This window comes from Crotalus tigris, unplaced genomic scaffold (genome assembly GCF_016545835.1).
Source record: "Crotalus tigris isolate CLP2741 ecotype Arizona unplaced genomic scaffold, ASM1654583v1 scf7180000017785.2122318, whole genome shotgun sequence".
Classification (NCBI taxonomy): Eukaryota; Metazoa; Chordata; class Lepidosauria; order Squamata; family Viperidae; genus Crotalus; species Crotalus tigris.
Window position 1 is genome coordinate 250,753 of NW_024096634.1, and position 12,776 is coordinate 263,528.

Here is a 12,776-nt window from a genome sequence, read left to right on the forward strand (position 1 = left end):
CTTCAGTTGTAAAATTGGTGATAATACAGTATACAAGCATTAAGGAATTGACACTGAACTGGTCCATCCAACTACCATTTACGGCTGTGCTGAAAATAGCTAGAGCTCATAAGTACAGCTCATAAGGACGTGCTCTAGTGGAATGGGACAAATCACCACAGCTAACTCACCATGGCCAATTCGCCTGTCAACTCGTTGCGGGACAACTCACCATCATCAACTGGCCACGGGACAACACACTGCAGGATAATTCAACAATTCAATTTAATTATTTAAAATAATTAAAAAATATTTTATTTTTTGTCATCCACATTTTGTTTTGTCCCTCCTTTGGCATCCTTTCTTTAATGATTCTATTGTACTGTTTCTTCGATATTATTGTAACTCTTGTACTGTGGCGAGTTGGCCATGGTGAGTTGACTGTGGGGAGTTGGCTGTGGTGAATTGTCATAGTCACCTCCCTAGTCATCTCCCATTTAGACTATTGTGATGCATTTTACAGGGGGACTACCCTTCAAGGTATCTGTAAGCAGCAGCTGGTGAAAAATGCATTGACCTACACAATTATGTATGTTCTTAAAAGGATACATGTTAACAATTCTGCTTTGTGAGTGGTCTGCTTCAGGGTCCAATTCAAAGTGCTTGTTTTGACTTTTAAAGCCCTAAAATGCACCAAGGTTATCTGAGGGATTGCCTCTTCCTGATTACATTTCCCTGTCTGATCAAGTCTGGCAGGAGAAGCATGTTACAGATTCCATCTGCAAAGGAATTCCACTTGACAGGACCTAGGACGCAAGCCTTTTCTCAGTCTCTGGAACATCATCCCTCTAGAGATTAGGTGAGCTCTAACTCTCATGACCTTCCAGAAAATCCTTAAAATGTGTTTACTTTAACAAACCTGGGGATCCCCTGGTAATAGGGAGTATGCAGGTTGACTGTATTATGTGTAAGATTCACATTCTTGTGATTTTGTTTCTATCGTTATTTATTGTTTTAATCATTTTTAATTGTTTTTATAGTATGCTTTTGATTTTATGTTACCCATATGGTGACCATATACAGCATATGTAATAAATAAATAAATACACTATTTGCTCACATTACCTGTTTTATTTGGGGATAACTTCAGATATTCAATACATGACAAGTAAAAGACCATACCTATTTGTTTGTTTGCATCCAACTTTTTTCCCATGTTAGAATTCAGGGCAATGATTCTGAGACAATCTCCCACAAAGCCCTTTCTACGTATAATCTAGGTACGCTTCAGCAAAGATGCTGCACCCATATCTTCACTATACATTTTGAGATCATTATCAATGAGAGCAATTATCTTTAGGAAGGTAATGAATTAAAAACTTACTTTGCACAACGCACCCAGTGTGTATGCTGGGATAAAGAAAACAAAAGATGTTGGCTGCAAATGCTCCACACTTTCACTGACTTGTCATTAGATGCAGTGACTAGAAACTGACTATCATTTGAGAAGTTCACACTGCGGACAGGAGCAGTATGGCCCTTTAATGATGTGGATTCACCATGGCTATAAAGAAATTAAAAAAATATATGTTTTCACAAAAACTAATCATATGAGTTTAAAATAATATAGATTCCAGCCTCAATCTATCTTGTTTAAAGTGATGCATTCTCAAAAGACCTTTATTTCATGTCTGATACGGTATGTTTCTGTGAACAATCATAGAATTCTTTCACAAATAATATAATTAATAATATTAGTATTATATTAATTGTTTTAAGATGAGAATAAGCTTAGGCACGCTCTAACAAAATGCTATTGCTAAAAACATACAGGTAGTTGTGAACATACAACCACAATAGGGCATGGAATTTCAGTTATAAGTCACTGCTATTGTAAGTCGAGGCACTACGTGACTGGATTAGATTTTATGACCATTTTACAATGGCTGTAGAATGAGTCAGTATAGTCACTAAGTGAATCATCTGATTGTTAAGCAAATCCAGCATATCTAATAGGTGTTTTTTGCCATTTTCTCCAAGAGAACAGCAAAAATCATTACAAATCAGTTACAGTATGTGACTGCAGGACATTGCAATTTGTTGTAAATATGCGAGCCAGTTGCCAAGCATCGAAAATGAGATCATATGACCACGGGGAAGGGAAAGTATGGCAGCCTTAACTTTAAGGACGGGTCTTAAGTGGCTTTTTAAAAGTTCTTTGTAATTTTGGTCATTAAGTGAAGACTACCTTTATTTCCACTCTGTTTTAACAAAGGCTAAAGTACTTATTTGTTATTCCAAAGTGTACAATTTGTGACCCTCAATAATTTCTTTGCAATTTTTAGAGATTCCTTTCCAAATATGCTGCCAAACTTTGGTAATATGGATTTCTGCAATTTTGAGGCATGCAAATATTTTTAAAAAATGTATATTGCATGCATTGACTATATTGGAAAAATGGCCTCAAAATTTCAAACAATACAAGCCTGGGCCATGGGAATTTCATCATCTTATCTCATCATCTTAAAATCCTCACCCCCACAAATATTAAACAAGTTCCCCTGCACTAAAGCCTCATACATTTTGACTTATGGGGTTAACAGAGGATATTTTATCACTTCTTGATCCAGAAATGTATATAAAATAGATAGCTAAAAAAGATATTTTCCAGAATCACTTTAGGAGTTTCTTCTTTAAATTAGCTTTTAGCTAATTTAGCTTTCCTATTAGAGAAATTGGCTAAGTCACTTTTATGTAAAATAAGTATAATTGAAACAAAATAAATGGAACCAATGCCACTTACATGCAAGGAATCCATAGTCTGGCAGTTCGGTCTTCAGAAGCAGATGCCAACAGGTATCCATCTGGTGAAAACTGCACACTAGTTACAGCTTCTAAATGACCCACAAACCTGAAGGCTTTTGAATTTGGCCTCAAATTCCACATCATGAGAAACCTATCCAGAGAAGAGGTGGCTACAAAGAAGGAATTATAAAGCTTTAAATCAAAAAGTAAGTTGATGTAGAAATCCGACATAGATATCAGCACATCAATTATTACTTTTCCGCTTTCGGTTTTGCGCAGTAGCCCAGTAGCCAAGAGATCACGGGGCTCCACACCCTACGGATGATTTCTGCCTATTAGGGGACCCTAAATGGGTCTGAAGTCACCCCGTAGAGGCGAAAGAAGGAGGGAAGTCCTGCTGAGTGCGAAGAGATGGCAGTTGATCCAATCGGTTTGGGAAAAGCTTTCCAGAAACCAGCAGGAGAAATGCTAGCTTAATTTCAGAGTCTAGCCCAAGCTACAAGCAGCCGAAGCCCAAAAGCACTATTTTAAGCTGACTGTAAACAACATGCTTGGAACTGGGTAAGAACAGTGATTTTCTCTCTTCTACTTGATAATTGATTTCCTCAGGAAAAAAAACCCAAGAAGTAAAAAGCCTCTGAAAGTGAGAAGGAGGGGGATCTTTGCCCCACCTTCCAACAGATGGACGCGGCAAATTAAACCTTTAAGTGGGGACAGAAATATACTGAAATGAAACGAATATAAGACCTAAATCTGGATAAGTTTGAAATTAGTGGAATGTGTTAAGATTTCTTTTTTAAATCATGAAAATAGAAGAAAACAATTGTTTATTTTGAAAACTGAAAAACAAACTAGTGCTCATATCTTGTGGTGGATGAAAATATAGTAGTTGCTTCAATATAGGAACTGGCAAAACCCAGGAAAAGATGACTTGTTTTTGGTGACCATTAATGACTTAATAACAGAGAACAGCTGTGACAAAAAAAGAAAACATCTTGGGCTACCTACAAAGCAAGAATTATAAACTTTAGAAGAAAAAAAATGACCTTTCTGGATCACAAATACTTATTCAACTGTGACTTTAAAGCTGTTTGCAGAGAAAGGAAAACCCTGATTTTTGACTATCATGGAAAACCAGAGATCTGCAGAAAGAACATACCAAGAAAAAACAAATACTTTCTAGGAGAAGATGTATGCTATGCTGCAACTAATTCAAACATCAATGATCTCAAACCACGAGGAAATTAAAAATAACTTTGAAAATATAAATGAATACATCTCCAATTTAACTTTACAACAAAAAACTCTCAGAAAATAAAAATAGAAAGTGAACAGATAAAACAGACAACTGGTGAACCAGAGAAGAGAGATTTAAAGATGGAACCTAACAACAGAAGGAAGTATGACTCAACCTAGGTGGAAAAAAACTTACAGGAAATAATGGACATGGAAAAGATAACTTATACTCTAAGATCACAAAATAAGTCTGAGAACAAGAAAAAAGATTTGACAAAATGGATTACAGAACTACGAAAATTTAAGAGACAAAAAATGATAAGAGAAATTAAAAGAGAGAGAAAGGAAAAAAAATTCAATGAATATGAAGGGGCAAAACCTTCCTATAAAAACATCTCACCTGATTTGCCTTTTGTACCTACAACAAAATCCACAAGATTATGGGAAGACTCTTTGATTCAGAGAAACATATTGATCAGGAAAGATTTTTGGCAAAAAAAAAATCAAGAAATTAGATGACGGGATCTATCAGAGGGAATATTTGAAAATTAAACATCTGTTTGAATATGGTTAAAGAAATAGAAAGATTTTGGATATAAATGAATTTTAGTTTAAGAGGGATGAGCCCCTCAAGTAATACAATATTTTTTCTTTCTTTTTTTCCTTTGTATTTTGTTTTTTGACATGAGAAATATAAAAATGTTGGGATGGTTTATATAAAGAAAATGTTTTAGATACTTAAGTGAAACTGATCTTGAGAAAACTTCCAATGGATAGAAATGTTTTGATTAGATCTAAAAGATTAGATAATTGGATTTATTAAATGGAATACTTAAAGATTAAACATATGCTTGAATATGGTTAAAAAGAAGAGAAAAATTCTGGATATAAATGTACATTAGTCTAAGAGGGATATGTATTTTAAGCAGAATACTATCTTCTTATTTCTTTCTTTTTTTTAAGATACGAGAAATGTAAAAGTGTTGGGATGGCCTATATGAGGAAAAAGACTTAAATATTTAAGTGCAATTAAAATCTTAACCAGTAAGAATGTTTTGAATATTGTGGAGAAAACAAATTTAAATAAGAATTTTAAACAGGATCTATGATAAGGTAATCAAGATGATTATTTGGAAAAGAAGCTTTATATCAATGTGGTTATTATTGGCAGAAATATTAGAAAAATGTTTATATTAAATTGTTATTTATCCAAATAATAAGAATTGTATTAATTCAAGTTGGCAAAAGAGAACATTTTTGGAAGAAGAGAACATCAAGCAAAGCTATTATGTGAACTATAGAATTATAGAAACTAATTGTTATTGTTTTTAAATATAAACCCAGACAACACAATGTTTACCAAATATTAAGGTGATTATGTAAAAAAATAATAAAACATATATTTTTTAAAAGTATTATTTTTCCACTTGGTCTACCTATTTCCAGATTGAAAACTGATTGTCTACCCTGAAACTACTAGATTCTCAAACGATTTTGCTCAGGAACATCCCACCTAATTTATAGGGCATAAAGTCCTTCCATTATTTATAATGCTTTTGATTTTGTTATTATTTTTAGTATACAATATATTTAGTTATTAGTTAGTTATAGGGCCTCACAAAGGGCCAGAAGCTGCCTCTGCTGGGAACACCTTATTGGTAGCAATGGGGAGAAGATAGCAAAAGTGACTGGGGCCCTCAGGGGAGTTGCAGGGTTAGGCTTTGAGTGCAGGATGGCCAAAAAGACAGAAATAATTAAGAGTGGGGATGGAGGCTTGTGTGACAGAGAAGGAGAAGCGTGAGGTCTTTACTTAATGACTGTAACTAGGACTACTACTGGTATAACTGCCATTGCTAAGCATTTTGGTCACGTGATGTTTTGTCTAATGATTGTTCGCTTAGTGATGGAACTTCTGGTCCCAATTAGAGTAATTAAATAAGGACTACCTATAATATTGTTTATTTTGAAAAGAAATAGTGTCATCATCTGTCTATCATCTGTGTTGCTGAATTTACATTGACAAATACCAAATGATTAAAATCTGGATATAAGAACGTCATATTTAGGATGTATTATTACAAGAAAAACTTCAGGATATATTATTATATCCTAATAATTATCCTAATATAATAATTATTATATCCTAATAAATAGAAACAGGGAGATCATGAGTTCTTGTCCAGTCTATTGGCACCTCTTGCCTTGGAGTTATAATTGTCTTAAAGTATGGACTTCAGCAAGTAGCATGGTTACATTTGTTTTTAATCTATAGAGAGAATATTATGAGATCAAAGAATTAACATTTACAGATATGCTTCAGGTGGACTTACCAAGCATTTTAGTATTTGGACTGAAAGCAACGCAAGTGACTGCATCTTTGTGACCTTTAAAATGACGAATCAAAACAGGATCTTCCTATAGTAGAGAAATATATACAAATATGTATATTCATTTTTATAATATTTAACTCTAAGGTGGATTTTTATACTATTACATTTGCTGTTTTTATATTTGTTTTTTTCAACTGTTGTATGCTGCCCAGAGTCACTTTTTGTCAAATGGGCAGTTCATAAATTTGATAAAGAACTATTATTTAAATACTAATTTGATATAGTAATATATTGCCGAAGAGTTAGAACATGAAGATGCTACAATCCATCTTTTGTTTCAACCCTTTTCTTATATCCCACATGAGACCAATAGAATCCAAATGAGTAATTAGCATCTTTTGCTTTTATTCACTGTAAAAAACTAGGGGCCAACAGAATGCCCCAGAAAATCAGGACCTTCAATGCTGGCCAAATACCAAGCATTTCTCAGTTTCCCAAGGTTGGGGAAAGATTTCTTTCAGATATATCATAATGTATCACTAGCAGTGCTCCTACTGATGATAAAAGATATATTGAACTCCCTCTATATGAATGGGATTGCCCTTGCTGTTTAATGGCAATTGAAACACATGCCTATGTATTACCATATTTTATTTTCCATAGCTCCTCAAGTCCTTATTGTGTGCTGGGAGTATATGTGAAGAGTTATAAATTCCCAGCAGGGTCACCTAAGGGATGAAGGTCATTCAGCTGCTCAAATAAAGAAAGAAGGTACTTATATTGGACAGCTCAAAATAGGAATATATTGGAGAGAGAGAGACAATGACAAAAGCATCCATTCATACAGTGCAGAACAAGGTAAACCACTCCTTTACTTTACCAAGAATAGAATAGAGATGAATATGAGTAAAAATACAGGAATAAAAAAATAAAATGATTAATAATACAGTGCAGGATAATGGATCCCTCATCTTAGATGGCACTCAGCATGTTACTAAAGGTAAAGCTGAAGATCTTTCAAAGATGGGTAGTCTTCGACTTATGACCATAATTGAGTCCAATATTTTTGTTGCTAAGTGAGACATTTGTTAAATGAGTTTTGTCCCATTTTACCACCTTCCTTGCCATTGTTGTTAAATGAATCACTGAGTTGTTAGGTTAGTAACACAATTGCTAAGTGAATCTGGCTTTCCCATTGACTTTGTTTGTCAGAAGGTTGCAAAAATAATCACATGACCCCAGGGCACTGAATTTTGATCACGTGACCATAGGGATGCTGCAACAGTCATAAGTGTGAAAATGGTCATAAATCACTTTTTTCAATGCTGTTATAAATTCAAATTGTCATTGAATGGTTGTAAGTGGAGGACTACCTGTACTGTCTAAAATGTGGTTAGATTAAAGCCTTTTGGACTTCTACTTGTTGACGTTACCATAGAGGAAAAGACAATCTAAATCTGCAAAGACAGAATTATAGTAGGTACATGGAAGGTAAGGAGCATGAAAAGAGGAAAGCTCAACACAATGGAAGTTGAAATGAAACAACTACAAATTAACATTTTAGGTACCAGCAAATTGAGATGGACTTTTAATCAAAATATAATATTATTTACTACTCAGGTTATAAAAAACAAAGATGGAATTACATTTTTATCTTTGGGAAGGATATTGGCTCCAATGCAATCAGTATTCAAATATTTATCAATTAAATATCAAAATAACATTTCTATGCTGCACTATCTGGGGAGACAGAAAGAAGTGAACTTCACAATCAGCATTAATGAGAAATAAAATATGGCTTCTATTTAAAGGAAGAGCAACTATTTTTTCCTTCTTCACCAGATGATATAGAAAACTGGATTGTGTAAACATAGTCCTAACATCACATAGCCAAGAATGACAAATGAGTGAGTGAGGGAGTAATATGCAACTTTTTTATGACCAACCCTACATGTGGAACTGCCAAGAAAAAAAAAAAGAGAGGAGGCAACATGATTCCTTTTGTAGTGGTAGCTAAGGCAGTTAAGCAGGAAGACAAAGTTGGAGCTGTTGGTATCTTTTGATTGCAAGTAGCATGACTGATTAAAAAACTGGAAATTAAATTTTTAAAAGATTTCTGGATTAGTTGCTTTTCCTCTATTGCACAGCAAAAATAAAATAGAAAACTAAAATCTAAAATTTCATGGTCACAGCTATACCTGACAATCATATGTTAATAGGGTTTGATAGTGTTTTTTTCTATGATTTTTTTTTATTGGTAGTCTCTGGAGTTTTTCAAATATTTAAACTTGACATCCTTTGGAATCCCTGATACTTTCTAAGGTTGGCTATTTGCTTGCAGACTTTTCAAGCAAAGTGCAACCAAACAACCAGGATCAGAGAACACCAAGGATTCCACAGTTCAATCAGAAACTACATATATTCTCTTCTATTGATATTCTTTAGCTTCCCAGGCCAGAGTGGCAACCAAAAAGGAGCCTGTAGCTCCCGTTTGATCGCTTCTCCAAATCAAGCAGCTTTTTCCTTCACAACAGCTGTTTAAACCCCCTTTTTAAAAGTACGTATCAAAAACAAACAAAAAAACACCTCAGTCCTTTATAGTCTATCTGTACGGCGTAGCCCTTTTCCCTAAAGGCTTTTCAGGGATGCTGGGGCTGAAAATTCAGGAGTTACTATTCAGTGCAACAGCACCAAGGCGGAGAAATACTTCTCGGCTGTGTTAGCACTTCACCCCGCCCTGGCTCATCAGATCATAGTTTACTCAATTCCATATTCTGGTTTCGCAGGAAACACTGAACAAAAAAAAAAAATCCCCCACCCCGCCCTCAACGAGATGCGTTCAGCGTTCCTGGCTACCAAAGCAGTTTGTGGTTGATTTGTGATTCAAGGCACTGCGAAAGCACAATCGTCAATTACCAGCCATCGGTTCGGCAAAACACGTGAGCAAATAGCGAAAGCGAAAGGAAACAATACGGTGGAGGGGGCGAGAGACCCTTCCCACCCACAACCACCTGCGAAACGAGCAGCGCCCCACTCAAATGACTGGCCGTACCAGAGCGGACGCCATCCGGATTCCAGACAAAGGAGGAGGGGTCTTTCTTCCCTGAGCCGGTTCCAGAGCCCATCAAATCGCCCGCGCTCTAGGCCGGATCAGTCGAGCCCCGACTTTGCCTCCTGCGCTGCCGACGAGAATGCCTTGGAAAGGAAGCGAGTCCTTCCCCGCTTCTCCTCGAGAAGGAAAACAAGGCACACACTGGCAGGGAGAAAAGGGGTCGCCTCTTTCAAAGCCGAGCTCGGACATCCACGCCATTGGTACTCGACTCTCCTCAATAGGGCCCTTCCGCAGTGGGTGTCGAAGCTGGGCCTGTTGCTTAGTGACAGCGCGCGCGTGACCAGCACATTTCGCCGGTGATTGGTGGAACAGCGGGCGGGTTTCCAGGGAGGAGAGGTTGCGCTAAGAAAAAAATGGTCTCTTCTTCGCTCTGAGTAGTTTTTCTCTTGAAATTATGCTGGAGGGGTTTTGTTATATCCCGTTTTAGTATGCGGAAAACAGACGCTTTCTTCAAGTGGAGCACCTTGAAGCTATCATCCTAATGATTCCAAGGACAGCCCATGTTGTTATTGTGAATTGTGGTTTGCTCCTGTTCTTCACAATCCCTTTTCGAGTTTCCAGTCTAGTCTAGGGTTGTCTAGCGCTCTCCAGTCCAAGTCCTAAGGGAGACAGGTGCTGTTTAGCAGTATCACTGCTGGATTTATTTATGCTGAGAAGGAGAAAGGGCTTAATTTCTCTCAAGCCTGCAAATTATAGAATAAGAACTATAGCAAACACAACTTATGTACAGGTGCTTCAATGATCTGATGAGAGTTTTTGGTACTCTGGGCTTTGTACATTTCATTGCCCAAACTAGGTAACATCAGTGCTAATGTTATTTACTGTTAGCTTGTTTGGTAGTTCCTTGTTTAGAACCAAAAAGGGAACAAAAAGAACAAAACACCTTTCCATCATCAATCAACACTTAGATGAGCATTGACTCCAAGATTAACTTCAGATCAACAATCAAGAAGTAGACAATACCTCCATCAAGAAACTGCCAAACAGCTAACAGTAAACAGCCCCAGCCAAAATACCTCCAAGATCACAGGGCAAACCACTAGAACATATAATAAAATCAAACTCCACTACTAACATTGATGATTCTAGCTCATATTATCATTTACAGAAAAACCTATCCTAAAACCCACAAATTACAGTTCAAAAATTACCTTGGGGAAGTAATTGAATTTTTCTCCTCTTAAGTTTTGCTTTCAGGATATTTTGAAAAGGTACCACCTAAACCAGTGGTGGCGAACCTATGGCACAGGTGCCAGAGGCAGCACTTGGAGCCCTCTCTGTGGGCACGCATGCTGTTGCCCCAGCCTGGCCTCCCCCCTCCTCTCCAGCAGACCCCCTGAAGGAGAGTCGCCTGAGTGTGGCTCACGCGGAGCAGCGCAGCCAAGGACATGGCAATCAGGCAGCGTAGACAAGACTCTGCCTTCACACCCCATTGTGCACAGTTGATGCTGCAGGGCGCGGGCAGAGGGTGTGACTGCGATAGTACTGCTGGGCTGCCTGGGCGATCTGCAGCAGGCCCTGGAGGCAGTGAGTGGCCCTGCGGGCAGGTGGTGTGGGGGATGGGGAGGCGGAGCATGGGCGGGCTAGTTTTTGGGCACTCGGTCTCTAAAAGGTTTGCCATCACTGACCTAAACAGTCTGGTTGGATTGTATAACTTGAAAACAAGAAATAAGATGTTGGAGTATAGCTCAACTATAATGTTTTGAAACAGTGAAAGAGGCACTTAATGGTTGTTTGATGCATGTACAGCATTTGTGCAGCAAAGCAGGATACTATATTGTTTATGCTGTAAAATTCTAAGCAGAAATTGAGAAGAAGTTGCCTGGAAAAGATCAATTAATGATCTTTAAGAAATAAACATTCTGATATAAAGTAGTACACTGATAACATAGGTGAAAATTAATTAACATATTCAACTATGTTAGTAGAAGCATTATTTTATAGAGAAAAATATTGTTTTTCATTATGAAAACTAAAGCTTGATGGCAATCATGACAATCACCTTTTTAGCCAATACACACACACATGTACAGATCAAACGTTTTGATTTCTGAGGAAGGAGTTAGTTAAGCTTACTGAAGTCCAAAAGGGCTAATGAAGCATTGACTTAATTGAAAGGGTGTTTGCTTAAAACATTTATATAACTATTCATATTAATTCTGGGAGGCTCCCAATGAACAGCTAAGCTAAAGCATCAGTAAATACAGCATAATACATGAACTATATTAAAACAATACACAGTAAATGTTCCTTCATCTGTAAAAACTGCTCAACTTTATCTGTAGCAAATTGAAATGTTTAAGTTCAAATGGGCAGGAACACTAAAGGCAGCGTAATATAACATAGTACACTGGAGAGTCTCAAACCTGGATGAAGACAATAACAAACTATTTCTGGTTTGTTGGAGGTCACTTAGGTTGGAGGTCACTTTTCATATAAGAGTAATAAACTTTCACAAATAGATCGGAAGTTAATACAAGGAAATTTGATCACATGTGGACTTAGTATAGAAAGATGAGGCCTTGTTTTCTGATGGACATATATAGTAACAACACAGACAATGAGAAGAATGAATCAAAACTAAATTATCGAAAATGAATATTATATTGTATATTTTAGGATTTTTGTTTTTATTATTGTAAGCATAAGGTCAAGAAAAAAAAACAAGAGAAACAACAGGAATATATTACATTTAGAACATCATTTAAACTTAATTTTAAAAATATAATTTTGACCAAACAAGATAGTATTGATCTGTCTTTTCATAATAATCAGATAGTGAACACAAACACATACTGGTGATCTAGGGTTGTACTGTTCAGTCTTTCCAATTGAACATTTTTCCCCATATTTGCCAAATCTATAACTCTTTTATAAGAATAAATATTCTTGCTGGGAGTATTTATGACTACTGTTGACATCTTAATTTGGAGAGAACTCTATATTAGAACTGATGGTTAAAACGTACAAAGCAACCTGCCCACAATTAGTATTTATAAATACTTATTAGTGATAAATCAATTTAATTGATGAAATCAATTTAATACACACATTTTAAAGAATGAATGGAACAAAGAATTGGTGATCCCCCACTTTGTGTAAACAGTAGGAACTGTCATGTCTGTATCAAAAACTCCACTAGATCTTAGGCTATGGATTAGTCAACAAAAATGGTACAGTATTTTGGATTGATTAGACCCCCATTACATTGATGTATCGAAGAAATGAGTAAATCATTGCTTTGTTGGAATTGCAATGAAAGTAATGCTTCATAAACTGTTAGAAACTGGTTTTCAGTGTCCTAAAATCATATT

General features: G+C 36.3%; 1 protein-coding gene across 6 annotated transcripts in view; it reads right to left on the reverse strand.

Moving 5' to 3' along the window:
- POC1B (POC1 centriolar protein B) overlaps positions 1-9,724 on the reverse strand; it is an 83,106-nt gene extending 73,382 nt beyond the window's left edge. For 2 of the 6 annotated variants that reach the window (XM_039342294.1, XM_039342293.1), the window contains exons 1-4: positions 9,403-9,720; positions 6,351-6,435; positions 2,783-2,954; positions 1,364-1,543 (exon numbers count right to left, since the gene is read on the reverse strand). In XM_039342294.1, coding sequence (XP_039198228.1) covers positions 1,364-1,543; positions 2,783-2,954; positions 6,351-6,435; positions 9,403-9,417 — 452 coding nt within the window. In that variant the 5' untranslated portion in view covers positions 9,418-9,720. Of the gene's footprint in view, positions 1-1,363; positions 1,544-2,782; positions 2,955-6,350; positions 6,436-9,402 lie in introns of all 6 variants that reach the window. The other 4 variants (XM_039342296.1, XM_039342295.1, XM_039342298.1 and 1 more) reach the window with 2 other exon arrangements.
- Positions 9,725-12,776: the final 3,052 nt, after the last annotated feature.